Source organism: Diplodia seriata (assembly GCF_021436955.1).
Source record: "Diplodia seriata strain FDS-637 chromosome Unknown scaffold_4, whole genome shotgun sequence".
Taxonomy (NCBI): Eukaryota; Fungi; Ascomycota; class Dothideomycetes; order Botryosphaeriales; family Botryosphaeriaceae; genus Diplodia; species Diplodia seriata.
The window spans coordinates 2,873,350-2,897,617 of NW_027117311.1; the positions used below are offsets into that span (position 1 = coordinate 2,873,350).

At 56.7% G+C, this 24,268-nt stretch overlaps 10 protein-coding genes and 1 non-coding gene across 11 annotated transcripts; 4 read left to right on the forward strand and 7 right to left on the reverse strand.

The window, feature by feature from the left end:
- Positions 1-529: 529 nt before the first annotated feature.
- Positions 530-1,740, reverse strand: NIT2 (Carbon-nitrogen hydrolase; the record flags this gene model as incomplete). The annotated part of the gene is made up of 5 exons (XM_066776198.1): positions 530-940; positions 1,008-1,086; positions 1,146-1,435; positions 1,575-1,581; positions 1,736-1,740. The coding sequence occupies 5 exons, from the start codon at positions 1,738-1,740 to the stop codon at positions 530-532; spliced, it is 792 nt and encodes a 263-aa protein (XP_066634079.1).
- Positions 1,741-2,218: 478 nt separating this feature from the next.
- Positions 2,219-2,322, reverse strand: SLS55_004745. The gene has a single exon. It is a non-coding gene; the product is annotated as a tRNA-Ile (tRNA).
- A 1,180-nt stretch (positions 2,323-3,502) lies between these two features.
- Positions 3,503-4,285, forward strand: SLS55_004746 (uncharacterized protein; the record flags this gene model as incomplete). Its single annotated transcript, XM_066776199.1, has 2 exons — positions 3,503-3,614; positions 3,783-4,285. The coding sequence occupies 2 exons, from the start codon at positions 3,503-3,505 to the stop codon at positions 4,283-4,285; spliced, it is 615 nt and encodes a 204-aa protein (XP_066634080.1).
- Positions 4,286-5,548: 1,263 nt separating this feature from the next.
- SSN8 (RNA polymerase II holoenzyme cyclin-like subunit) lies at positions 5,549-6,532 on the reverse strand (the record flags this gene model as incomplete). Its single annotated transcript, XM_066776200.1, has 3 exons — positions 5,549-6,066; positions 6,110-6,322; positions 6,373-6,532. 3 exons carry the CDS (start codon positions 6,530-6,532, stop codon positions 5,549-5,551), a joined length of 891 nt encoding a protein of 296 aa, XP_066634081.1.
- A 405-nt stretch (positions 6,533-6,937) lies between these two features.
- Positions 6,938-9,075, forward strand: SLS55_004748 (uncharacterized protein; the record flags this gene model as incomplete). Its single annotated transcript, XM_066776201.1, has 8 exons — positions 6,938-7,064; positions 7,126-7,206; positions 7,265-7,472; positions 7,528-8,138; positions 8,189-8,250; positions 8,298-8,401; positions 8,461-8,493; positions 8,556-9,075. The coding sequence occupies 8 exons, from the start codon at positions 6,938-6,940 to the stop codon at positions 9,073-9,075; spliced, it is 1,746 nt and encodes a 581-aa protein (XP_066634082.1).
- A 1,285-nt stretch (positions 9,076-10,360) lies between these two features.
- On the reverse strand, positions 10,361-11,321 carry SLS55_004749 (uncharacterized protein; the record flags this gene model as incomplete). The annotated part of the gene is made up of 2 exons (XM_066776202.1): positions 10,361-10,949; positions 11,131-11,321. 2 exons carry the CDS (start codon positions 11,319-11,321, stop codon positions 10,361-10,363), a joined length of 780 nt encoding a protein of 259 aa, XP_066634083.1.
- A 545-nt stretch (positions 11,322-11,866) lies between these two features.
- SLS55_004750 (uncharacterized protein) lies at positions 11,867-13,347 on the forward strand (the record flags this gene model as incomplete). Its single annotated transcript, XM_066776203.1, has 2 exons — positions 11,867-12,463; positions 12,517-13,347. The coding sequence occupies 2 exons, from the start codon at positions 11,867-11,869 to the stop codon at positions 13,345-13,347; spliced, it is 1,428 nt and encodes a 475-aa protein (XP_066634084.1).
- Positions 13,348-14,726: 1,379 nt separating this feature from the next.
- Positions 14,727-16,254, reverse strand: ZPR1 (nucleolar zinc-finger protein; the record flags this gene model as incomplete). Its single annotated transcript, XM_066776204.1, has 2 exons — positions 14,727-16,052; positions 16,105-16,254. 2 exons carry the CDS (start codon positions 16,252-16,254, stop codon positions 14,727-14,729), a joined length of 1,476 nt encoding a protein of 491 aa, XP_066634085.1.
- Positions 16,255-17,402: 1,148 nt separating this feature from the next.
- DBR1 (lariat debranching enzyme) lies at positions 17,403-19,276 on the forward strand (the record flags this gene model as incomplete). The annotated part of the gene is made up of 3 exons (XM_066776205.1): positions 17,403-17,456; positions 17,513-17,614; positions 17,669-19,276. 3 exons carry the CDS (start codon positions 17,403-17,405, stop codon positions 19,274-19,276), a joined length of 1,764 nt encoding a protein of 587 aa, XP_066634086.1.
- A 337-nt stretch (positions 19,277-19,613) lies between these two features.
- SLS55_004753 (uncharacterized protein) lies at positions 19,614-21,317 on the reverse strand (the record flags this gene model as incomplete). Its single annotated transcript, XM_066776206.1, has 1 exon — positions 19,614-21,317. One exon carries the CDS (start codon positions 21,315-21,317, stop codon positions 19,614-19,616), a length of 1,704 nt encoding a protein of 567 aa, XP_066634087.1.
- Positions 21,318-22,073: 756 nt separating this feature from the next.
- SLS55_004754 (uncharacterized protein) lies at positions 22,074-23,541 on the reverse strand (the record flags this gene model as incomplete). The annotated part of the gene is made up of 4 exons (XM_066776207.1): positions 22,074-22,709; positions 22,766-22,940; positions 22,993-23,245; positions 23,292-23,541. 4 exons carry the CDS (start codon positions 23,539-23,541, stop codon positions 22,074-22,076), a joined length of 1,314 nt encoding a protein of 437 aa, XP_066634088.1.
- Positions 23,542-24,268: the final 727 nt, after the last annotated feature.

Here is a 24,268-nt window from a genome sequence, read left to right on the forward strand (position 1 = left end):
CTTTTCGGCCAACCTGAGCCTCACACTGGAGTGGTTGCCATGCCAGCGCCGCTCGCCGTCCCGGTGATCCAGAACCTTCCGCCGCCGCCCGTCGCCTATATAAGGCCCTCCTCCCCTCAACCTTTCCTCTCTTTTTTCTTTTCCTTCAAGCTACCCCGAACTGTTGGGCTGTTCGGGGGAAGTGGTGGAAAGAGACTTGAAGGCCGTGGCTGGCACCGATTCTTCTTGTCTGGGTTTTCTCTGACAACAGAGTTTTTTTTCCCTGGCGGGTTGGCTTCCGAGCCTTCTCTGCCTTTCGTTGATTGAGCTGGCCTTGCGCCGCTCTTCGAGGAAGGGTGAAGATTAAATTAAGAGGGAGCCTTTGCTGCCTGCGCCTCACTCCGCTATCTCGTTGAGCGATAGACTGCATCAACGCCAGCAACATGGCTTGCCTCACTCACTCTACCCATTCAGCGATTGCGCCTTTCTACGCCAATTACTCTACCCAGCTACCGCGATTCCCCCTCCACGCATCTTGCTCTCCACCGAATCACAATTCAGGGTACACATCGGTCCGCCTCAACAACGGCATCTCCGCCCGCACCTTCTCGAGGAAGCCCAAGTCCAGATCCACCAGCGCCAACGCGGGCGGCGGCTGTCGGTTGACCTCGTTGTAGCCGTCGAGCGCGTCGAAGCCGCCCAGGTCGGCGACGACCTCGCCCCACGGCGAGACGACGACGCTGTGGCCGTAGGAGCAGCGCTTCTCGTTGTGGAAGCCGGACTGCGCGGCGGCGATGACGTAGGATTGCGTCTCGACGGCGCGGGCGCGCAGGAGCGGTTCCCAGTGCGCGCGGCCGGTCGGCACGGTGAAGGCGGAGGGGTAGACAAGGATCTGGGCGTTTTGGCGGCGGAGGGCCAGCGAGATTTCGGGGAAGCGGAGCTGTGTTGACGTGGTGCCGACCTACTGTCAGCCATTCTTTCTTTCTTTCTGCCACTTTTGTGCCGTCCCCCCGGTGGCAAAAACTCACGTCGAAGCAGATGGTCATGCCAACGCGGCCGACTGGCGTTTCAAACGGGGGAAGGATGGAGCCGCCCCGCTCGACGCTCCTGCGAAGCGAACAGAGTCAGTACGGCATGGACGGACAAGCAACGCGGGGAAGGCGCACTGGCTCTCCTTCAAGATCGGACCGCCCTTGATCTCGACGTCGAAGAGGTGCAGCTTCTGGTACCGCTGCACGATGTCGCCCCGCTCGTCGATCCAGATCAGCGTGTTCTTGATCTTGCCACCCGCGCTGTCGGCTGGCTCGTGGATGCCCACGTTGATGGGCAGCTTGGTCCTGCGCGCTTCGTCTTGCAGGCCGAGCACGAACTCGCTGTCCTGCGCCGACTTGCAGAGCGAGATGGTCTCGGCGGGTGAGGAGCCGATGTAGTCACTGGCTTCGGGGAGAAAGAGCGCCTATGAGGTGGGTGAGCGGGCTTGGTCTAGTGGTTTTGGACATGGAGATTCACTTTTGCGCCTGCCGCGGCTGCCTTTGCGACGAGTTGGCGGCATTGTTTCAGGTTATGCGCCATGCTCGCCGTGGAGCATATCTGACCAACTGCCTGTAGGACGGAAAATTAGCTGGGCGTCCGGAGGGAGCAGTTGAGAATCGAGAGTGGGGGTGTTCATCCGTCCCAAAAGCAGCATTCTCGACCACTGCTTTGCCTTCCCAGGAGTCAAAGGCCGAGGCATCGAAGAAAACCCCCAAGGAACCACGCCATCAAAGTGACAACTTCGGCGGGCGCTAACAGAAACGGGGCTCTACCTACAGTAATGGCCATTGTGATGCTTGTGGATGCTTCGAACACCAGCAAACTTCCCCTCTATTCGTCCCACGTTTCCAAGCTCTTTCTGCACAATGTTTCCGAACTCTCTCTTCGGTGTTTGATTGACTCTGACGGGCTGTGATAGAAGCGTTGATGTTGATGATGAATCGATTGTGGTCGCGGGGCAGAAGGTACGTATTGCTCCGACGGCCCCGAGCCGAGTCCGATCTACCTACTCAGCCTTGACGTGATAAAAAGAACGGCACAGGAGAGGCGGATGGTGTCATCCACCATCCTTTCTTGTCCATGTCACGTTCTCATCAGTTCCCCCATCATCACAAACGACCCATGCAGCTATCCCAACCTTCAAAACGATTGCACAACCCCCACCGCCGCCCTACAGGCATTCAGAAGGGCAAAAAGAAGAACAGGTTGGTCACTACGAGGGTCGAACTCGCGACCTTGGCGTTAACTATTAGTCTACTAGATAGACTGCCAATATTAGCACCACGCTCTAACCAACTGAGCTAAGCGACCTGTTGTTGACAAGCAAACGACAACCAGAAGATTGGTCATTGTTAGTGACGACGAAAATTTGCAAGAGTTATATAGAATAAGTTTTACAAGCTTAATGAGGTCCCAAAGGCGATATATGATGTTGTGATTTTTAGATTTACGATTATTGTGTTTCGGGAAAGAATGAAAGTATCGCAGACAAAAGAACAAGATGGTTTCCTATTCGTCTACACCAGTGCCTACTGAAACAAGTCAACCATGGGTCTTGAGGCCTTACCTGACCAAATGGCAGTCATTGCGCATGACATGTTAATCGTGTGTGGCTTAGTATTGCTGCTGTACCACTTCCGGGCATTTACCCGGGATTTGATGCCTGCAGCCATTGTCGAAAGGTCCCATTCACTTTTGATGATTTGTCGATGTTGTTTTTGAGGTACACATCCTTCCACCCGTCGTCGCATGACTTGCACCACGTACTCATATGAAGAAGTATGAAGGTGTACCCATAGCCTAAACGGCAAAGATTGCGAATCCAGACCCGCATGTTATGAGAACTCTACTATACGTCGATATATCCGGGCGCGTTTCACGACCGCCACATCTTGGCTCGGTCTTTCCAGGCTTAATACGAGGACTCGAACGCCCAGAGAAGGATACCAAGCTTGTCCAAGCGTCCAGTTCAGTGCGGCTAAATGTGCGGGTAAAATAAACCACTGAACCCGGCCTTGCATTATGACATGCTCGAAGTTCTGGGGACGCACAGTAGTGGCAATGGTATTTCCCGACAGTCCTAAATCTGGGGAAGATGGGGCTGGCCGCTAAGGTACAGGCTGAAATGCTTGGGAGCTCCACACTCGGCTTGGCCATGTAGGAGATGTATGCGTGCCGGCGGCCCGCAGCGCCTTCTCTGAAGGCTTCAGCTGTAGCATGACTTCCTCGTTTCCAATAAATTCAAGACTCATTTCACTATAAAGCCCACGGGGCTTCTCATGAGTTGTTTCCAAACATTCGGCCAGGCAGCTTCTCCATCGTCCTTCCAGTCTGTTACTTGCCTAGCATCAGAACCATGCATATCTCTACGATCCTGGCTTCCGCGTTTGCCATGATGGCTGCGGCTACACCGGTTCCAAGCCCGCTCGAGGCATTCAAACGCGCGGGCCCAGCCGCGGGCCAAGTCATCACGAAGTGCTCTTCTTCTGGCATGCTGGCGTTGGCATTCGACGACGGCCCGTACCAATACACGCAGACTCTGGTTGATACGCTGAACGCAGCCGGGGCCAAAGGGACGTTCTTCGTGACCGGCACGCTTTATGGTAAGCATTCCCACTTACCTTCGGTGCTCCATTGCAAGTCGTGAAACCCCAGCAGCAGACCGGTTCTGTATTGAAACATTGAGATTGCAACACTCTGCATTCGTGCAAGGGAGCCGTTTGACTCTTGCACGCAATAACTTCACACGGCGAGCTAACTCCTGCAACCAGGCTGCATCTACAACCAAAAGACGGCGCTGCTGAACGCGTACAACGCCGGCCACCAGATCGCCTCGCACAGCTGGAGCCACCCGTCCAACTTCGGCTCGCTCAGCGCGGCAGACTTGACGACGCAGATGCAGCGGCTCGAGGGCGCGCTCGTCAGCATCATCGGCCAAAAGCCGACGTACATGCGCCCGCCGTACCTCGCCACGGGCGGCAACGTCCCGTCGACCATGGCGACGCTCGGCTACCGCATCATCACCGACGACGTCGACAGCGGCGACTGGAACGGCTACAGCGTCGCCCAGAGCGAGCAGCAGTTCACCAACGCCGGTGCTTCTGGCAACGGCCACATCCCGCTCATGCACGAGACGTACCAGTCCACCGTGACCCAGCTCGTGCCGTGGTTGATCAGCTGGGCTAAGCAGAACAACCTGAAGCTCGTGACTGTCGGTACGTTGTCTTTCCTCGCCTCTTCTCGCGGTAGTGGTAGACGATGGGTTGCTGATTGAGTCTAGCGGAATGCCTTGGTGATGCCGGCGGAGCTTACGCGAGTGGCACTCCAGCTTCCTCGCAGACTTGCTAAATGCGAGAAACGGACCAGTCAGGGACCGAGTTGAAGATGGATGGCATGGTGAAATTAAGTAAATATTTATACGGATTTCGCTTTCCCAGGGCCGCATTTGATGACTTTCTTCGCTACCGCAACCCTCATACATAACACACCGTCAAAAAAAAAAAGGCCCAGACAGCACATTTAGCGCCACAGTTTCATCAGCAGTATAGGTTTGTGATGTGCGACACCCGCTATGGCGGTGCGGGAGATGACATCCGGCTGCGTGAATCGTGTGGATGTCGTACACCAGTGTCGTTTCAGTGAGGCCGTCTGCGACGTACCAAGACTATCGAACAGGATTGTCGAGCGTGCGTAACTTTGGCGGTGCAGATGACGGATTGGCTCAAAAATCCATTTTCTTGAGGAGTTGCTCGAAGCGAATGACGACGCAGACAATGATCGTCGTGATGGTGACGAGGAAACATAGAATGAGTGTAAGAAGGAGCAATTGCAGTTGCGTGTATCGCAGTTCCGTCTTCTGAGGGACACCCATTTTGTTCATGGCTCTTGCTGTTGTTGTGCTTGGTTCGAAGTCTGAGGGTTGTTTGGGTTGATCTTGTCGTACAGGATCACCGGGGAGTTCGAGTTTCAGTTCTGCTCTGGTCCGTCTTCGAGAGGGTAGCGGGAGGCTTTATACCCAGTGCTGCAGGCTTCTTCGGAGGCAAGGCTGAACGGCAGGCTGTTGTGGTAGCCTTGAGATATCCCTTCCGTGGTACTCAGATTGGTCTATGAACCACAACCTTTCTTTGATCGGCGGGGTCCAAAAGAGGCGACCCTTCGGACATAGTAGAAGGGCCAAGTCCTGACCCCATTGACTCGCTGTTCATGAGGATCCAGAACAAATTATTGGCCACACTTCTGACTCGAGAAAAAGGCAAGCCACGAAAGAAAATCTATGAATGATACTCAGGCTTTGGGTCCGAAGACGTGGAGCAAGAGAGATGTCGTCATAGGGTCAGAATGTGGGCGCTGGAAAAAGGCAAGGCTGAGGCATTGCCTGTGAACCCATCACCCAGTAGACTGGGGGCGGCCTCCTCGGGAGCTGAAAAACTTCCTTGGATCCTATGCATAGAAATGGGGTCCGCCGTGGCGCAGCTGTCTCCGTCCCTGGGATGCTGTGCAATGTCTTGGTCGGACAAGCGCCCTTGTACCCGAGAGCTTACTTTTCCAGACCCCGAGCCTTGATGAATCTGTTGATCTGGTCTTTGCAGATTTTCTCGTTGTACTGCTCCCAAACCTCGTACAGGGATACCATTTCTTGGACACAGTCGGCCACAGCCTCAATGTCCACACTGGAATCTGCGAGCCAATTCATCAAGTGTTGCATCTTGACAGGAGATGCTCCCGAACTGCCGGCCTGGGAAAGGCCTGACATTGCGCTTTGCATATTGGCAGCAGTCAGCAGATTGATGCCGGCTTGCGTGGGCCCCAGTGTCACGGCAATGACCATGGCGGCGATTGCAATGACGTGAGGCGGATGGAGCAAGGGCAGATCGGTCAGGTAATGGTCATTTATGACATATTCAGCCTGAGCATACTCCTCGTGCGTTAACTTGAAGCTCGTTTGGAGGTCCAACAAGCTGCGGTAGGGGTGGTGGATGATGAGCTGCGAGTTCATCTCCGAGATGAGGCTGAACTCGCACTCGCCCAATTTCGAGGTGTCGGGAAGGATGATGTCTGGGGAGATTAGCTGGGAACGTGGTTGCAATGAGGGGAGGACCACCTTGCCACGCTTGACGAGCTTCGCCGAGAATCATGCGGATGTGTTGGGGGCTTTCTTCCATCTTACAGGCAAGATAGAGGGCAGTAACTATGACAAGATTGGGGTTGGTTCGCCGGATCTCGATCTTAGTGTAGACGCGGCGGATATAGACCTGGGCGGTGGCCACGGCTTGCTGGGACAGTTTCAATCTGCGGACGAGTTTGTTGAGCTCTGCGAGGCAAATGAGCATGGATACAAGGCGGCAGAAGAGGCACGCGTACGGCTACAGAAGTAGATGTGCAGGAGGCGGCGATCGGGGAGCGGGTATTTCTGCACCAGCTCCTTGATTTCATCCTCAAGGCTGCGGCGGATTTGAGCAAGCTCGGGCTTGGTGTACGTCCAGAACCGGCGCTGGGAGGAGCTCCAGTAGCTGGCGGACATGGCGGCGGGCGGGCAGCAGTCACGGGCGGAGACGAGCCATGAGACGTGTGTGTCGGAGCTGGCTTGGGCAGGAAGTGGAGCCGTGCGGTTAGAGAAGGCGTGCACGGGGAGGGCCAGGGACGAATCGGGGGGCGATCGGCGCAGGGGGTGGGGAGGGCGGGCTAAGGGATAGCAGTGTGGTGTTGTGGCCGGCTCGGCTTTTCGCGGCCGCCCATTCGCACGCTGGCCTTTGTCAGACTCCGCTGCCTCGCGATCCCAGCAACGCCCCACTTCACCCAGCTTCCATGCGCTTTTCGCGGCCTCAGCTCGCCGCAAAGCACTCCCGACGTCTCCTCGACCGCCGGGCCCTGCCTCTCTCACTGCGTGAAATGGCCTCGCGACAGCCCAGATAACCCCCGACCGACCATGATCCTCGAAACCGCCAATGCGCAGGATGCGCGGGTTGAGGCGCTCTGGAGCCAGCTCGATACCCGCAAGCAGGGCCATCTCGACCTCAATGGCCTCAAGCGCGGCCTGCGCAAAATTGACCACCGTACGTCGTCCGCCCGCTGCCCTCGCGCCTGCAGCCCCGCCCCCGCTGACCCTCCGCCCAGCGCTCAAGAACGCCGACCACCTCCTGAAGGACGTGTTGAAGAGCGTCGACGCCGACGGCAACGGCGAGATCTCCTACTCCGGTCAGCATTCTCCCTCGCGCTCCCCTGCCCGTGCGCGCCACTGACTGCGCCCCCGAAGAATTCCACCAGTTCGTACGGCAGACCGAGAACGAGCTCTGGCAGCTCTTCAAGAGCATCGACCGCAACAGCGATGGCAGGCTGGACAAGGGCGAGTTGCGGACGGGCTTTCTGCGCGCAGGCCTCAGGGTGCCTGACTCTAAGCTGAACCAGTTCTTCAGCGAGGTCGACAGCAACAACGACGGCGTCATCAGCTTTGAAGAATGGCGGTACGTTTGCGCGAGCGGACCGTGGCCCCGCGCATGCTGACCACCACCCCCACAGGGACTTCCTCCTCTTCATACCCGCCGAGACCCCAAGCCTGAAGGCTGTCATGTCCTACTATTCGTCGACTGTGCAGATGAACCCCGAGGGCGACGTCGCAGTCAACGACGAGCTCATAAACGGACTAGGTACTTGGCTACTCCACGCTCTCTTTGGCTCACTCATCCGCATTGCAAAATCACACTCCACTTCCCTGCCCCCCATCGAGCGCGAGAGTGAAACGTCTGCATTGATGCCATTGGCCCCGCAGCGCCCAGCCACCGCGCAGCAGCCCCTCCCGCCCGAAGTAGGCCTCGTTGGAGCCTCGACCGCCACGCCCGAGACCGCCGAGAATTTATGGCAAACGCATGTGGAGCCGGTGCTGACTGCTTGCGTCCCGAATCCAGGCTACTTTGCGGCGGGAGGTGTCGCTGGCATCGTCTCGCGTACAACAACCGCTCCCCTCGACCGTTTGAAAGTGTACCTCATCGCGCAAACCAGCACCGCCGAAACTGCTGTGCAAGCTGCGAAATCGGGAGCTCCCGTTGTGGCGGCGAAACAAGGCGCCAAGTCTCTGCTAGTTGCCTCAAAAGAGCTGTGGGCTGCCGGTGGAATGCGGAGTCTCTATGCAGGTACGCTGGAAATACTCCAAAGTTGGTCGCGATTGCTAATTGCGGCATAGGCAATGGCTTGAACGTGGTTAAGGTTATGCCTGAATCAGCCGTGAAATTTGGCGCATTCGAGGTAGGCGTTATGGGAGAATTTGGGAGATTTGTTCTCACAAGGCACAGGCTTCGAAACGCATGTTCGCCAAGATCGAGGGGCACGGAAATCCCCGGGACATCCACACCTGGTCAAAGTTCATGGCCGGTGGCTTTGGAGGAATGGTTTCCCAGTAAGCATACCCCGCCCACCGTCGAGAAAGGGGAACGAAGCTTCTGATGCGATGATTAGGGCTGTGGTCTATCCATTGGACACCTTGAAGTTGTAAGTACCCAAGCATCCGAGAAGTTTGGCTGGATTGTGTCAGGACTGACGTCATTGCTCAGCCGCATGCAATGCGACACCGTCTCCGGCGGTCTTCACGGGAACAAACTAATTATAGCAACCGCCAAGAAAATGTGGATGAAGGACGGCCTCCGTTCCTTCTACCGTGGTCTGCCAATGGGTCTTTTTGGAATATTCCCGTACGCGGCCATCGATCTGGGAACGTTTGAGTATCTCAAGCGCGCCGTCACCGTCTACAATGCCGAGAAACGCGGTTGTCACGAGGAACAAGCTGAGCCAGGCAGCTTCATGACTGCATTCATTGGTGGATTCAGCGGTGCCTTTGGCGCAAGTCTCGTCTACCCTTTGAACTTGCTTCGCACCCGGTTGCAGAGCCAAGGCACAGTGCTACATCCACGGACGTACACGGGCATTATGGATGTCACGCGCCAGACAATCAAGGGAGAAGGTGTCCGGGGACTCTTCAAGGGTCTGACGCCTAACCTCTTGAAGGTCGTGCCGGCCGTGTCCATCACATACGTCGTGTACGAGAAATCGAAGCAGGCCCTAGAACTCCATTGAGAAACTCCAAAACAAACCAGGAAACAACAACATTGGGCAAATCAAACAATGCCAAAAAAGAATTATGACCATCCGTAGACTGCGGCTGGACCAACATCGAGCTCGACATCCAGAGATCATCCAACGCGCCACTTCCTAGTTGAACGCGCGAAGTTCTTTTTTCTTTCTCCCAGCAGAGATACCCCTGCGGCTCCTCCTGCGAGCCGATTTTTCGCCTTACAGCCACAGCACGATTTACAACCTTTCCAACAACCAGGATATGATACTTTCGTGGGAGTTCACTCGACGGAGGGGCGGTTTGGGAAGGGAAGACTGGGTACAGCGGAGACGGTGACCTGAGTGGGCGGTACAGAAACAGTCTTTACCAGGCACACCTAACGTTTTCTTTTCATCATGACCTGTCTCTTGTCTCTTAGTTCTGACCTCGGGGAGCGCGGCGTTTTCCCGGCGTGTGTGCACAGGGTGTGCGAGCGAAATTTACGCCTGGCATTTAGACAGGATCAATGGGGAGGACGAAACCATTACAACACTGGACATTTTATCTTTTGTCACTGGAGTCGGGGATACTATTCGCCGGGTGGTCGGTTGATATTGGGGCAGACATCGTGGGTGGGTGTACGGTAGGAGGGATGGTCATGTCAAGCGGTTTAGACTAGTAGTCTCGACGACGCCCCTTCTCCCAAATTTGGAGAGGCGCACGATACTCGCTCCTTTGTAACAAGAGATTAGATGAGGGGGAGAATGGAAATACAAGGGACACGCATGTTGGAAATGGAATCAAGCTTTGCGCTGTATCAGCTTGATGTATGTTGATGCATGTACCTAGGCCCGTTGAATCTTGCGCCGGAGGTAAGTCGGTGTTTATTCCCGCTTCCAGGATGAGGGAATTTCGCTTTCCCTCTTCCCCCCAAAAGTGTAATTCATGTCCCTTACCTTCCCTTTCCCGACCAACCACTTTGAACGCCGTACCCCATGCCAGAAATGAGAGAGAGAAACAAGCCAATGAAAGGAGAGGAAATGAAATAGGAAGACGATCAAATGCCGCATTCGTTTGAGGTATCAATCGCACAACTGCCTCCGGCCGGTCGGACTGTACAACAATAAGATGCGGAAATTCCCGGTGTAATGATCTTCGAGGCAACCGGCACCTGTCGTCTATCAGACCTCTACATCTGAGCAGCATGCGCACACGTAAAGAGAGACCTCCGCGCAAGTACCGCGTGATAACATAGTAGCGCGCGGCGATTACTTCCTTTCCAAAGAAGGACAAGAGGGGGATGAGGAATTATTTGGTGATGACGATCAACAAGACCAGAATCACGATCAAGACTACAATCAACGTCATACTCCAGTTCTCGCGCGCGCGGCGGCCGACCTTGGCGAGGCGTTTACCGGCGCGGTCGAGCTGGCTTTGGTGGCGGTCGACGCCCTCGTCGACATCGTCGAGCAGCAGGACGTGGCCTTCGAGCTCGTCGCCGATCTGGATCGACAGCTCGCGCTGGCGGCCGATGCTCTCGCCTAGCCGGTCCAACTGCTCGTCCTGCTGCGAGATGACCTGCTGGTGGTACTCGTGGATCTGCTGGTTCGACAGCCCCGAGTGGTCGGCGCCTTGCTCCTCGTCTGGGTCATCACGGTAGGGGAAGAGGGCGGCGCGGTTCACGTCGTCATCGACGTCGTCGGCGTCGGTGAAGCGGACAGCTTTCTTGGCGGTGCGCGCGGGCTGCTGCGAGCTCGCTGCGGCGAAGTCCGCGGAGAGCGCAGGGTCGTTTGGCGAGGAGAGGGTGGCGGCGCTGCTGTCGCCGCCGGTGGTGCTGAATTGCGCGGACAGATCGTCATATTGCGCGCGCAGACGCGAAACTTGGTCTTGAAGGGATCTGTGATAGAGAGGCTGGGGGTCAGCAGGGCGGCTCGTTCGGCAAGTAGCGGTCGTGGTGGTGGCTTGGGTGGAACGTAGGGAGTGTGCATCATGGGGGGAGGGTGGGCGAAGAGCGGCGGTGCCATGGTGCTGGGAGGGGTGGAGGCTTGAATGGTGGTGGTGGTGCGCGGGTGACGGACTCGTCCGGGTTCTGGGAAAGCTGGGCGTCCAAGGCGTCGATGCCGGAGGAGAGCGACTCGAGCGAGCGCGAGATCTGACCATCTTGCGAGTTGGGCGACAGGTTCAAAGACACGGCGCGCTGGCGCTCCAGGAGCGACAGCTTGATGTGGTCTGCAAGGAGCAGCAGCTGGGCTGGGTTGGCCATGGCCATTGTGGCTGCTGGACTGGGGGCCGGCAGTGGCGGAGGGATTGCGGGCGGGCGCCTGGGCTCGGCAGTGTGGTGGGAGAAGGAGGCGATGCAGGACGGTTGGAATGTTGCAGCAGAATCGGCGGCTCGCAGGGCTTCGCGGCTGCGCGTTGCTCAGGCTGTCGTTGCGCGGCGCCCGCTGTGGCCCGCTGTGAGACAGTCGGAGGTGCGCACGGCCCGCGCGCGCTAGCCCCGGATCCGCCCGCCCGCAGCTCGTCAAGTTCCAGCAAGAAACCTACTCGACCGGACGCATTCCTCGCTCGTGCGACCCCGTCACCGCCCGCCTGCTCGCATATAATGCCCAAAGCCCGGGCAAAGCCGACGCCGCTGCCGTGACGGTCTACCCGCTCGCTCACACTCCAGAGACGCCGCCCCGACGAGAGCGCCCCGCCGCCATGGCCGATGACAGCCGTCGATCCAGCGCCTCCAGCCGCGCCGACACGCCGCTCCTTCAGGCCAGCACCGCGCTCGCTCCCGACGCCGACATCTCCTCTCGCGACCTGAACGCCATGGACTCCCACCCCGAGCTGGTCGTCGGCGGCCCGCCCAGCGCCCCCTCGCCTCTGGAGCTCCGCGCCTTCGCCTCTCAGCCCCAGAAGAGCCGCTTCGCCAGACCCGTCGAATACCACCAACTCGAGCTCGTTGCGCCGTGTGATAAGAACTTGTGCTGTCTGATCTGCATGGAGCCGTTTGTCAACCCCAAGCGTCTCCTCTGCGAGCACACGTTCTGCGACGCATGCCTGAGCAACCACATTCGCTACGCCATCGGCCAATCCTACAGCTACCCTGGTAGTGGTGCGCGCTGCCCGACCTGTCGCCGCGAGCTCAACATGGACGCGGAACCGCGCGCAGTCTCGAGAATCATCACGAACATGCTTGACGAGCTGCTCGTCAAATGCCCGAACAAAGCGGAAGGTTGCGACTGGCAGGGCCAGCGCTGTGAGGCCCAGGACCATGTCGACTTCGCCTGCGAGCACCGTTTGGTCGAGTGTCCTGCCCGTGCATGCTCCCAACCTGTGATGGCCAAAGATCTAGACAAGGGATGTCTCCACAGCTATGTCAACTGCGAGTACTGTGAGGAGCACGTGATGGTCATCGAACTTGAGGTAAGGCAATCATATCCCAGGTTCCATTCTTGACTGACTAGGCTCTACTTCAGGCGCACCACCTGAAGGCCTGCCCGTTCCGCATGGACGAGTGCCACGACTGCAGCTCTGAAGTTGTTCGCAAGGAGATGGACGCCCATCGCTCGAACGATTGCCCGAAAGCAATCATCAACTGCCCCGCCCAGGAATTTGGATGCGACTACAGCTCCCAGAGAGATCAGATGGACGAACATAAGCGCAGCTGTACAATCGCCAAGATGCTGCCTATGCTGCAACGTATGAAGACGCGCCACGATGATCTTGAAGCCGAGAACAGTCAGCTTCGTCGCCAGGTGTCATGCCTTGAGCAGGGCCTCAATGCCCTTCAAGCTATGGTTGCCCTCCCGCCCGGAGCTACAGCTTACGAAGTTCCTGGTGCTGCCGATCTTACGAACCTGAACCCACTTGCAGACTCCAACAACCAGGACCTTATTGCGCAGCACGAGACCTTGCGCAACGAGGTCTCGCGACTGAGCAACATGATCGCTGAGGTTGAGGCACGCACCAACATCCAGCTTCACAACGAGGTCCTTCGCATCAACACCGACATGGCTCGCACCGAAGCCGCTCTTGGTGCCATGCGCAGTCAGCAACAGTGGCTCATCAATGCCCGCCTGCATGCCCTTGCCCAGATGCGTGCCAATGCAGCTGCCAATGCTTCTGGTGGTTCTACTTCCAACACTACCGCGGGCGCCGCCACTGGCTCAACTGCCACCGCCGGTCCCAGCTCCCGTGGCACACTTTCTCCACTTCTTCCCACCAATGCCCTCGCCGCATCCTCCTCTTCGTCCTCACGCCCGGTACGTCGGTTGAGCGATACGACTCGCCAAGACACGAAATTATGAAAGCTATGCTGCATTTCCATATCCCCATTTGCGTTTCCTTCCGTTTCAACTTTTCATTTTAATGTAACACATCTAAACACACTGTGCTAGGGAGACTATCAGTATCGCTTTGAGTATCTTTATTCTGGCTTTGATGGCGATGCCCATAATCCTGACTATCCAGCAAGAGTTCACTACAGTGATTGCTGCTGCTACTACTGCTGCAACAACGACAGCCAAAGGCGTCGTGAAAGCGATGCATACTACGCCAACGGGCCCCTTCGCTTTGAGCGATTCATGCAACGCAATCGCGAACTCTCACGCCAACTCGAACTCTCACGCCAGTGAATCGGTCTCCTTCTTCCCATTTCATTTCTTCTTTTCACGTCTTTAGGCGCAATACTGGAGGATTGACGTGCTTGACGGGGTTTACCGGCGAACTTGGGGGATCACTATGGAAGAGGCAACCGGGAAAATTGGCGTCTTGAGAGTAGATTGGGTTGATCTTCCTTGTTCTTTCTTCTTTTTCTTTCCACTCCAACTACCCCTTCTGGAAACGGGGTCTGGGGGTTCTCAACTCGAGAGGTTTCTTCCTTTTGCTTGCCTCGAAGGCATGAAGCAAAAACCAGTAGACAGAATATTCTACAAAGGCAAGCTCTCGCGGGCTTCACAGACAGACAAATTTTCATCACAAGAGAATCGAGATGTCTCAACTGAAACAACCCTTTGACTTTCATGCGTTGCGGAAAGCTGCATATCGTGTGTGACGGTCCCCGCAAAAAAAGATGTTGGCTAGACACACCGCTTCGGCAACGGTGTGTTTGTAAACTGTATCTGTGCTATGTGCCCCGCTGCGGATGGCGCGCAAGCTGCGTCCGCGCCTTTGTCTTATTGCATGCATGCGTAACTTCGCGTGCATGCATGAGGAGTAACTTTTGAAGTGACATGCAAGGTGGAGGACCGATCCAGACTCGCCTCACCAGTTCACCGATCACCCTACATTCCGTTGGAAAGGGAGGGGAGGGGGGAGGGGGAGGAAAGAAAGAAAAATCCAGAAAAAGAGCACCATGTCAAGCATGTGCATGATTCAAATGCCGAACAAGGGAAATTTTAGCCTTTCTTCCTCCTCTTCGTTACCCTTCCATGTCTCAAAGTCTATGCTAATTGTGATACCGTGGTATCCGGGAAAACAAACACAAAAAGGAAAACAGAATGTCAGGCCACCGTCGTTTGTTCTTTCCTCCGACGTGGATACTCTGCTTTTTCATCATTCTCGATGCAACCTCAGCATCTTCATATCAATCAGAACAAACCAATCATTGTCTTTCCACCAAACGCCTATATGTTCCATCGTCGATATATGCCATACGCTTTACTTTTCCTTTCCTTTCTTTTTCCGTCTAGGACTGCTCCTCCTCCTTACTCTCCTCCTTGCTCTCCTCCTCGTAGCCCTCTGTCTTCATGTCCCGCAGGCCGAGGTCCTCCTCCTCTTCGGCAGTGCGCTCGTAATCCTCGACCTTCATCTGCGCGTCGGGCTCGGGGGCGGAGAAAGACTGAACGTAGCTGCTGGCGAGCGGGTCGGACAGGACGAGAGTGAACTTGATGCGGCCCTCGATGGCGTCGTCGAGCTGGGTGAAGAAGGCGTCCCACTTGGCGCGGGCGGCTGGGTCGATCGAGTCGTGCTTCTCCTCCGAGTCGCCGAAGATGTTGCTGCGTAGATCCTTACGGATGTTGGTGAGAAGGCCCTCGACAGTGGTGAAGCGGCCGCCCATGGTGCCAGGCTCGACGAGCAGGCTGAGCTCCGGGCAGTTCATCGCGCACGACTCAGACTTGAGGATGTCACGCGAGAGATCCTCCTTGGAGCTCACTGAGAGCGTGATGCGGCGGCCCTGCTCGGGGACCTCGCCGCCCGTCTTGACCTCGTTGCTGCGGTAGCCGCAGTGCTCGCAGACGGTGGACATCAGGACAACCTGCTTGAAGTAGGGAATGTTGACCATCTTCATGTTGGTCGTGCATGGCTTGGTACAGCCAGGACAGCTGGCGGGGAATGAGTAGACCTGGTTCTCCACAATGTCCTCGTCATCAACGTTGTTGACCATGGGGCGCTCGGGCGCCTGAGGGTACATCTGCGTAGCTTGGTATTCGGGGCGCATCGCAGGCTCGGGCGCCTCGACCGGAGCGGAAGACTCGGCGTTGGGAGCCAGGCCAAGGGCCGTGTTCTGCTCGGGTGTTCTTGCGTACTCGTGCTTCGAGAACTTGGCGCCGGTCTCGCCGACTGAAGGCTCCACCCACGAGTTGCCAGCCGGGTCGTCCACGGTGATGGTGAAGGGGAACTTGTCGCCCAGGTACATCTTCCGCAGCTTGTCCATGACCTCCTGAATCTTGTCCGCCACCTCAGGTACCACCTGTCTCCTCTCCTCCTGCTTCTGGTCGAGATCCTGCTGAACCATTCTCAGGATACCTTCGACGTTGCTTAGTTGGCCGCGGCCCGGAGGGATCTCCAGATCAATATCCTCGATTCTGAAAATGCAAGTGTCGCTCTTCACAACCTGACGGTTAAGATCGTCTTCCGTCTCGACCTTGAGGAGATATTTGGCGCCGCGGGGTTGGATCTCTCCGGCAGGTTGGATTTCGGCGTTCTTGAAGCCACAGTGCGGGCAGTCGAAGGACATGATGACGATCTCCTTGAAGAAGGGAATGCGAGTGAGGAGGAGCTTGGTGGTACCCTATTACGCTGTTAACATCTTCCTGTGGACTTCTAATTTCCGGGAGGCTGACATCGTCGTGGCAGTTCATGCACAAACTCTCAATCTCCTCGACGACCTTGGTGGGCTCGCCATCTTCGGTCATGGTGGAGGCAGCCTCATGGACCTTGCGGCCCATGTCCTCGAAGAGGTCCTTTGCAAGACTCTTGCCTGGAATCGACATGGTTGTAATGTTGTGCAGGCGGGTTAACGGTGCGTGGAAGCCTGACGGCTGTGGGTATATGGCGCGAAAAAAAGGTGCCTAGGAAATTCGTGAAAGGGGCGATTCGTGCGACTGGCGAAGAAGTATTTGCGCAACTAAGAGTCAGAGGGTGTGGGGGGCGGTGGTTGCTTAGTCGGCAGAAGCTACTCGAAAAAAAGTAGGCGGCGGCGAGTGACGAAGATTATTTGCCCCGCAGCGTGGACCGTGCGCTGCCATCCGTGCCTCAGCCCTACACACGATGATGATGAGATGCTCCCCCTGGGGCCACACTAGGATCTGGGGGACCGCTGATCAGTTGCTGCGCATGAGATCCATCAAATCAAGACCAAAGCCCTTGGACGGGTTTGTTTCCTTCTTGCTGTTGGCCAGCAGTGCCTGAAGGCCTCCTTTGCGCGCTTTCGCTCGTTTCTTGCTGTTGGCATTGGCAGGTGCAGGATTCGCCGGCGCGGTAGCTGGAGCATCTGGTTCCGCAGCTGGAGTTTGTGTAATTGCCGCCGTTGTCGGGGCCGGCGACTCTCCAGATGGAGACCTCGCCGGCTTCCGCGTGCCCATGCGTGCCTTTTTCGATGGAATCTGCAACCGTGCCTTGCTCGAACAGCGGAGACACGAATAGATTTTCATCTTGCAGCCTTTGCCAGCTTCTGATTGCCCAAGCTTCTGAACCTTGCTGCCTTTCTTCTTGGACTTGCGGGGCGGGACCTGCTCCTGTGTTACGGTGCATGAAATCCCGGGAATGAGAATGGTCCCACAAGCACCGCACACCTCCCTCTTCCGGGACTCTGGCGGAATCAGGTCGTTTTCTGCCAGGAGATGGCTGTATTGGGATTCCAGAAAAGATGAGGTTTCCGGAGAGGCAAGGGCCATGACATGGGCCGCTTCGTGTAGATACTTGAGCCTTGCAGAGAGATCTCTGGTTTCTGCTGCTGTCCGATCCATGTTGGCGTCCGATGATGGTTGCGAGTTGGGAAGGAAGACGTGGTTTTGCTGGGCGGATCTTTTGGAAGCGACGGCCGAGTGACGCGCGCGCACGTGCTGCGCGTCAAACTACCTTCCACTCCGTGCCTTCTCTCCTCCTCCGCCACCCTCCCTCCCCATCCGCAGTCGCAAAAATGGCGGCCGACCTGCTCGCCAAAGGCGGGCTGCGCATCGCAGTCGAAGGATGTGTAAGTTTTCGCACGCACTCCCCCAGCGCATCGCAATGACCTAATCTGTTGCGTAGGGCCATGGCACACTCCATTCAATCTACGCTTCGGTCGCAAAGGCGTGCGAAGCTAAGGCCTGGCCCGACGTCGATCTGCTCATTATTGGCGGCGACTTCCAGGTAGGATCTCTTCTTCGTCTGTACTGAAACAGCCGCGAATACTTATGCTCACAGGCAGTCCGCAATGCCTTCGACCTGAACTGCATGTCAGTGCCCAAGAAGTACCGCGAGATTGGCGACTTCCACGAGTACTACTCCGGACACCGGAAGGCACCCTACCTTACACTCTTCATTGCCGGCAACCATGAGGCGAGCAACCACCTGTCCGAGCTGTACTACGGCGGCTGGGTTGCTCCGAACATCTACTACATGGGTGCTGCAAATGTCGTCCGCCTAGGCCCGCTGAGAATTGCCGGCCTATCAGGAATATGGAAGGGCTACAACTACAACAAGCCGCACCATGAGCGCCTTCCATATTCCTACAACGACACCAAGAGCGCCTATCACGTTCGCGAGTACGACACCCGGAAGTTGCTGCAGCTCAGGACGCAGGTCGACGTTGGCTTGAGCCACGATTGGCCCAGAGGTGTTGAGTGGATGGGCGACTACAAGTGGCTGTGGAAGAAGAAGGACCTGTTTGAGGCAGACGCAAAGAACGGGCAGTTGGGCAGTGTTGCTGCCAGGCGTGCGTTGGATCGCTTGCGACCTTCCCACTGGTTCAGCGCCCATCTTCACGTCAAGTATCCCGCCATCGTCGACCACAGGAGCAGTGCCACCAACGAAGCTTCCGCTAGTGCATCCAACGAGACTTCCGTCGGTGCACCTAACGAGGCCTCCGCTGGTGCATCCAAGGAGCCGGAAGTCGAAGTCGGCCCGCAAAAGAACGAGGACGAGATTGACCTAGATATGGATGATGACGTGGGCGTCCAACAAACGGAGTCCAAGCCAAGTGGTGACAACGTGTCTAACACAGCTGCTGTCCAAGCGAACGCAGATGAGATTGACCTTGAAGTGGACGACGCCGAGACTGGCCCGGTCGCCCCTACAGCTGCCAAAGAAAACTCGGAAGAAGTGCCAGATGATTTGATAGCACAGCTTCCCGCGTCCTTCGCTCCTCAACCCAAACCCTCCAAGCCGGCTACACTCCCCTTTCCCGAGGAGATCAAGAACGAGACTACGAAGTTCCTGGCGCTGGACAAGTGCCTTCCTAGGCGTGATTTCCTCCAAGTCCTCGAGATCGAACCTATCAGTACCCAGCCCGCAGGCGCTACTTACCAGCGCCCACTCCGTCTGGAATACGACAAGGAGTGGCTCGCCATCACTCGCGTCTTCGCACAAGGTCTCGTGTTCGGTGATCCCACCGCCACCGTTCCCCCTGATCAAGGTGATGCGCACTACAGGCCATTGATCGAACAAGAAGAGGCGTGGGTCGAGGAGAACATCGTCAAGCCTGGCAAGATGACCGTCCCCGATGACTTCGCCCTCACCGCACCGGTCTACGATGCTGCACTCGGCGCGAACGTCGATGGTCAGCCGCTGGAGTACACTAATCCGCACACCAAGACTTTCTGCGAGATGCTGCAAATTCCGATTCCGTTCGACGCGACGCCTGAGGAAAGGGCTGAGCGCATGGCGAGGGGCCCGAGAGAAGATGAGGATGGAGGCGGCTTCAGAGGCGGAAGGGGTGGCGGTGGCGGTGGCGGCAGGGGCCGTGGACGTGGACGCGGTGGCCGAGGCGGCGGTCATGGTCGTGGTCGTGGCAAGTGGCGTGGCAGGGGATAATTCTGCCTGGCAGAGTTGGTACGTCTTTTGGTGTGAAGCACTCTACACTGATGATACTCAAGTAAAGGGGCAACAAGATTAACGGGGGATATCCACAAGGCTACCAAAATAAAACGGATCATTATTAGTTTCGACTACGTGTGACACTTGAGAAGAAAACGTCCACGAAGAAAACAGGAGTGATTTTTTAACAAACAGAGACGGTCTTGTTTCACGCTCGAAAGAAGAGACTGCAAGATGGAAGTAACAGAAATGAGGAGTTATCTGATGTTTTACGAAAAGGTATAAGACGCCTCTCACACACCACCCACGAATGGAAACTGCCCCCATCCAACGATCAGTCAATCACCATGTCCGCCTCCTCCCCGCTCCCGGCGGCCATGGTCCCCAACGCCGCCAACGCCTCCTCGATGACGTCCAGCGCCGCCTGCACGCCCTCGACCTCGCCCGCGCACAGCAGCGTCTCGAGCGAGTGGGCCAGCCCGCTCCAGGCGTTGAAGTCGGACTTGCGCTTCGACTTGGTCGGCGGCAGCACGACGGAGTCGGGGAACTGCAGGAACCGCGGCGTGTGGTTGTAGTGCGTGAGGTGGGCCTTCAGCTGCGCCTTGGTGGGGAAGGTCTTCCAGACCGAAGGGGGGCAGAAGGGGCATTTGAGCTTGAGCTTGTTCTTGTTGGTGCCGTCGCCATCGCCGTCTCCCGCTTCGGCGACGGCAGAGGAGGAGGAGGAGGAGGAGGTCACTTGATCGCACACGGCCTGGATCTCCCGCTCGGAGAGGGCGCCGGCGCAGGGGTCGCGCGGGGTGGCGCGGAAGCGGTGCTCGGGCAGCACGCAGGCCTCGAGGCGGGCGGGCCCGCGCAGCGCGTCGTTCAGCTCGGCCAGCGCGATGCCGGACCCGCACCGCGCCGTCTCCAGGTGGTGCAGCAGGGCCGACACGCTCGGGAAGCTCCTCTCGCCCGCCTCGTCCTCGCACGGGCCGCCGGCGCCGGCGAAGGGGCAGGCGAGCGAGGTGAAGGGGTCGTGCCAGCCGCGCGTGCGGTGGTCGTGCAGCGTCTTGGGCGAGGTGAAGTCGGAGCCGCAGACGCGGCAGCGGAGGTTGATGTGAAGGAAGTTCTTGCCGCTCTTGAAGCCGCCTTTGAAGACGGGAGCCGCCGCCGTCGAGGAGGGGTCGGACGAGGGGTCCAGGAGCGGGCGCTCGTCGACGGCGTCCTGGAAGACCTCGGCGCGCGGCAGGTGGTGGTGCTCGAGGAGGTGCTGGCGCAGGCGGTCGGGCGTCATGAAGTGCTGGGCGCAGGCGGCGCAGTGGCAGTGGCCCGTCTCCCGCTGGTGGGCCATCAGCCGCGTCTCGCAGACGAAGATGCGGTGGCATGCGATGCACGGGTGGTGCAGGAAGAGCTGGTGCCGCCACATCTCGTCCCACGTGTCGTACTCCAGCCCGCAGTTGCAGCAGCTGAAGACGCTTGTCGATGGCTCGTACGTGTCGCGGGCGGGGCCGTAGGCATCCCGGAAGGCGCGGCCGCAGGCGGAGCATTGGAGTGGTGGTGGCTCTTCGCTGCTGCTGCCATCCTCGCCGTCCAGAATCTGTCCGCCGCAGGGACACAGGATCTCGTTGAGCGTGATGCTCTCCACCGCCGCCCACTTGAGAGACCCCTTCTTCGTGTCGCGGTACCCGGAGTGGTTCTCCAGGCGCTGGTGCGAGAACAGATGTTGCATGGACCCGAAGATCTTGTCGCAGGTGCACCGCACAAAGTGCGTCGCCTCAAACCGGTGGCGGTGCAGCTCTGGATAGCTGGAAAAGTTCTCGCCGCATACGCAGGCGCCGTGGCCGGTGGCTTTTTGGTGGCTCCGCATGTTCTTAAGCTCTTTGAAGTAGCGGCCACACACGCACTTGTGTTGCATCATCTCGATGTCTGGGTGCATTTCGTGGAAGTGATCTTTCAAGGCCGAGTAGTGGGGCCGGGCTTCCATCTCGCTAGGAGCAGTATCACCGGCGTCCAGCGGGATGAAATCCGCCATCAGCTCGTCATCCTGGTGTTGTACCATCGTTTAGTGACGTCCGGAAACCAAGTTGGGGCTGGAAAAGTGGAAAGTTAGAAGTGACTGCACCCGGGCCGGGTATATATGATTTCCGAAAAGGACTAAGGTCTGCGTCCAAGTATGACTGTACTGCAGAAAAGGATTTCAGGCAGCCTTAGCGGTGAATGCACAGTGCTACCAAGCTTAGCCACACCCAAATCCCGAGGGGTCAATTTGAAGGCACTTAGACTTCTAAGTAAGTGACTCAAGTGAATACGAGTTGGATGTGGCGTGGAAGAAGACGGAGCGTCAGCCGCAAAAAAAGCCGACTACCGCGGCAGATTTTCGGCAGATCCCGACTGAATGACGTAGTTGAGTCCTTGTTTGGGGGCCTACCTACCTACCTACACATCCTACATGCATCAAAATTATTTCATCGGTTGGCTGACTTCACTTGGAAACTGACTGAATAACCTCTTATTCTGATTCATACAAATTTTGTGGAAGCAGAATCTCAACTCCTTAAGGATAGACTTTTGATCCGCTTGGTATAGAGAAAGCCAGTGTTATTGACGTTGACATTGAATACATGACTTCGCATGTTTACGTCAAATCTCATGAAAATAGTTAATTGGGAGGCATTCTGAAAATAGATCAAGAAAGCTAATACGTCGCATAGCCCATAAGAGACGGTTCGTGGAAAAGCTTATTCGGATATGCAAGGACAGCAGCAGCGGCGACTGGAATGGTGCCTGAATAGCAATTAGCATCCATGACTTGCCATCAGTACATGGGCGGAGACGTACCTTCGGTAGCAACGACATCAGTCAAACTAAGGCCCTCAGTCACAAGCTGTTGGCAGAGACCATCAAGATCAATGCGAGTCGTCTGTCCCGGGCCATCGTTGATCAGGGTATCCTTCGCTAGCGCAAAAGCGACAGGGTTGTAAAGTACGCCTTCGTGCGTGTAAAAGATACCCGCCGGCTTTCCGTTACAGATAGACTGAAGTTCGTTGTTCGTAACGCCAACGCCTCGCGCATCGTCCTGGTGGGCGCTGGCTCCGGGCTCCGCCTGCGGCTGCACGATCTCGTCCGTCGTGGAGAAAACATTCGTCGTGGTAACGTACGCCGAATCACCGCCATTCTTGCGCAGCTGAGTGACATAATTGCTGTTGTATTCCTGCTGAATGACCGACGGCGGGCAAGGAAGCTGGGGGAAGTCCGGGCAGAGGATTTTGGCGAGTTGCGTGCCATGGTAGTCCGGGGAGATGGCGATGTGCTTGTTGACGTTCTTGACGGTGGATGGCCAGTACTTGTTCGCCCATTGGATATCCAAGTTTCCTTGTGACCAGCCAAGTACGCTGACCTTCTTGTTCTTAGATATCCCAGAAATGTAGTTTATTGCGTACGCAATGTACTCCTGCGGAAAATTAGTACCTTGCTCTGGATATGGGTGTCGATCAATGTTTAACTTACAGAGTTGACCTGCGCATCATCGAGCATAAAGCCGGGAATGTTCAGCCAGACCGGATCTGCGTAATCAACTCCGGACAGAAGAGGGATGAAATTGCTACCGAAGTTCTCACCACCTTTCGCTCCAGTGCCAGGGACCAAAACTACCGGGGGCTTCTCGCCGTATGTGAACCCAGACCTAAATTGCGTTAGCAGTGTTCCGCACTCGATACTGTCTGACCTTTTCTCACGGGATATAGATTATCTTTCGAAGCTGCGCTTCCGACAGCGAGTATGGTGCATCTTTGTCTGATGCGGCGGGATAAATGGTGCTGGCCGGTTCTCGAGCATTGGCGTTGTCTTCGCTGTTGATTCCGGTGCTATACGAATCAAGGACATTCTCCAAGTCACTCGGACTTAAAGAATTGGCAACAAGATCGACAACATTCCCATAGAGATCGGTAGGCGTTGGCGTGAAAATATCTTGCACGAGAGTGATGACCTCTGTCCAATATTAGCCCAAGAACTTGCCACAGGCTCACCGACTTACCATCGATATCCGCCGGTGAGTTGGTCGGGACTGTGGCGGCGATGTCGTGCAGGATGTCATCAAATATAGAGGCAGCATTGGTGACATCGCCAACTACGCCGGTTGCGATTGCATTCACCAAGCTTTCAACAGGGTTGAGTACCTCTCCAACAAGTGCCCTGTCGTCAAGTGTCTCGGTAGGGGTCGGTGCCGCGGAAGAACAATGGACCAATAATGTGCTCGCTACAGCGAGAAGGAAAGAGTTCAACATTGTGGATGGAAACAAACGATGGAACCAACCGGAAAATGAGCGACAGGATGGTTCGGGAGAGGGGGGCATCTTATACTGAGAAGGTAATGGGGAGGTCCGAACGCCAGGCCATGAAGCCAAAGCTTCTAGTCTACATGGCCTCCCCAGTTGATGGTCCGGCGCGAGTGAACGGCTGCCGGGGGAGCGAACGGGGCCCGACGCAACATCGCAAATAATACCAAAGGCCTCGTATAAAAGTTGTGGGTGTCCAGCCGCATGGCGTTTAGTCGGATGCACGCATTGACCCGAAATGGAGGTGTCGATGTGCTTGATTTGAACCGGCTGCAAGCCACCCGCTGATCCCTCTCTCCGGCACGGCTAGCGCGCTCTGCCGGACTTCTTACGTCCGGGGCAAAGAACGGTGTATATGACGACGCGGCTTTCGGCTAACTATTTTGCAAATGATCAGCTTTGCAGCACAGCGAGGTAACGGGCCCAAGGTTTGATGTCAAGAACAGCCGGGGCGCTTCCTAGTGGCCTAACTTGGGCCTGTTTGCGAACATAGATGATAGAAAGCTGCTGAAGGGCGGAATGTAAGGACGGCAACAATCTTAAGATTAGTTAGTCTGGGCCGGCCTAAGAGGCAAGTTTGCTGTGACGTCCGACAGTCGCGGGCGACATCCCTGCAGAAAATCCGGGGGACTGATTGGCAAGGGCGGGACGTTTGTGTAGCCTTCACCCTCCGTCA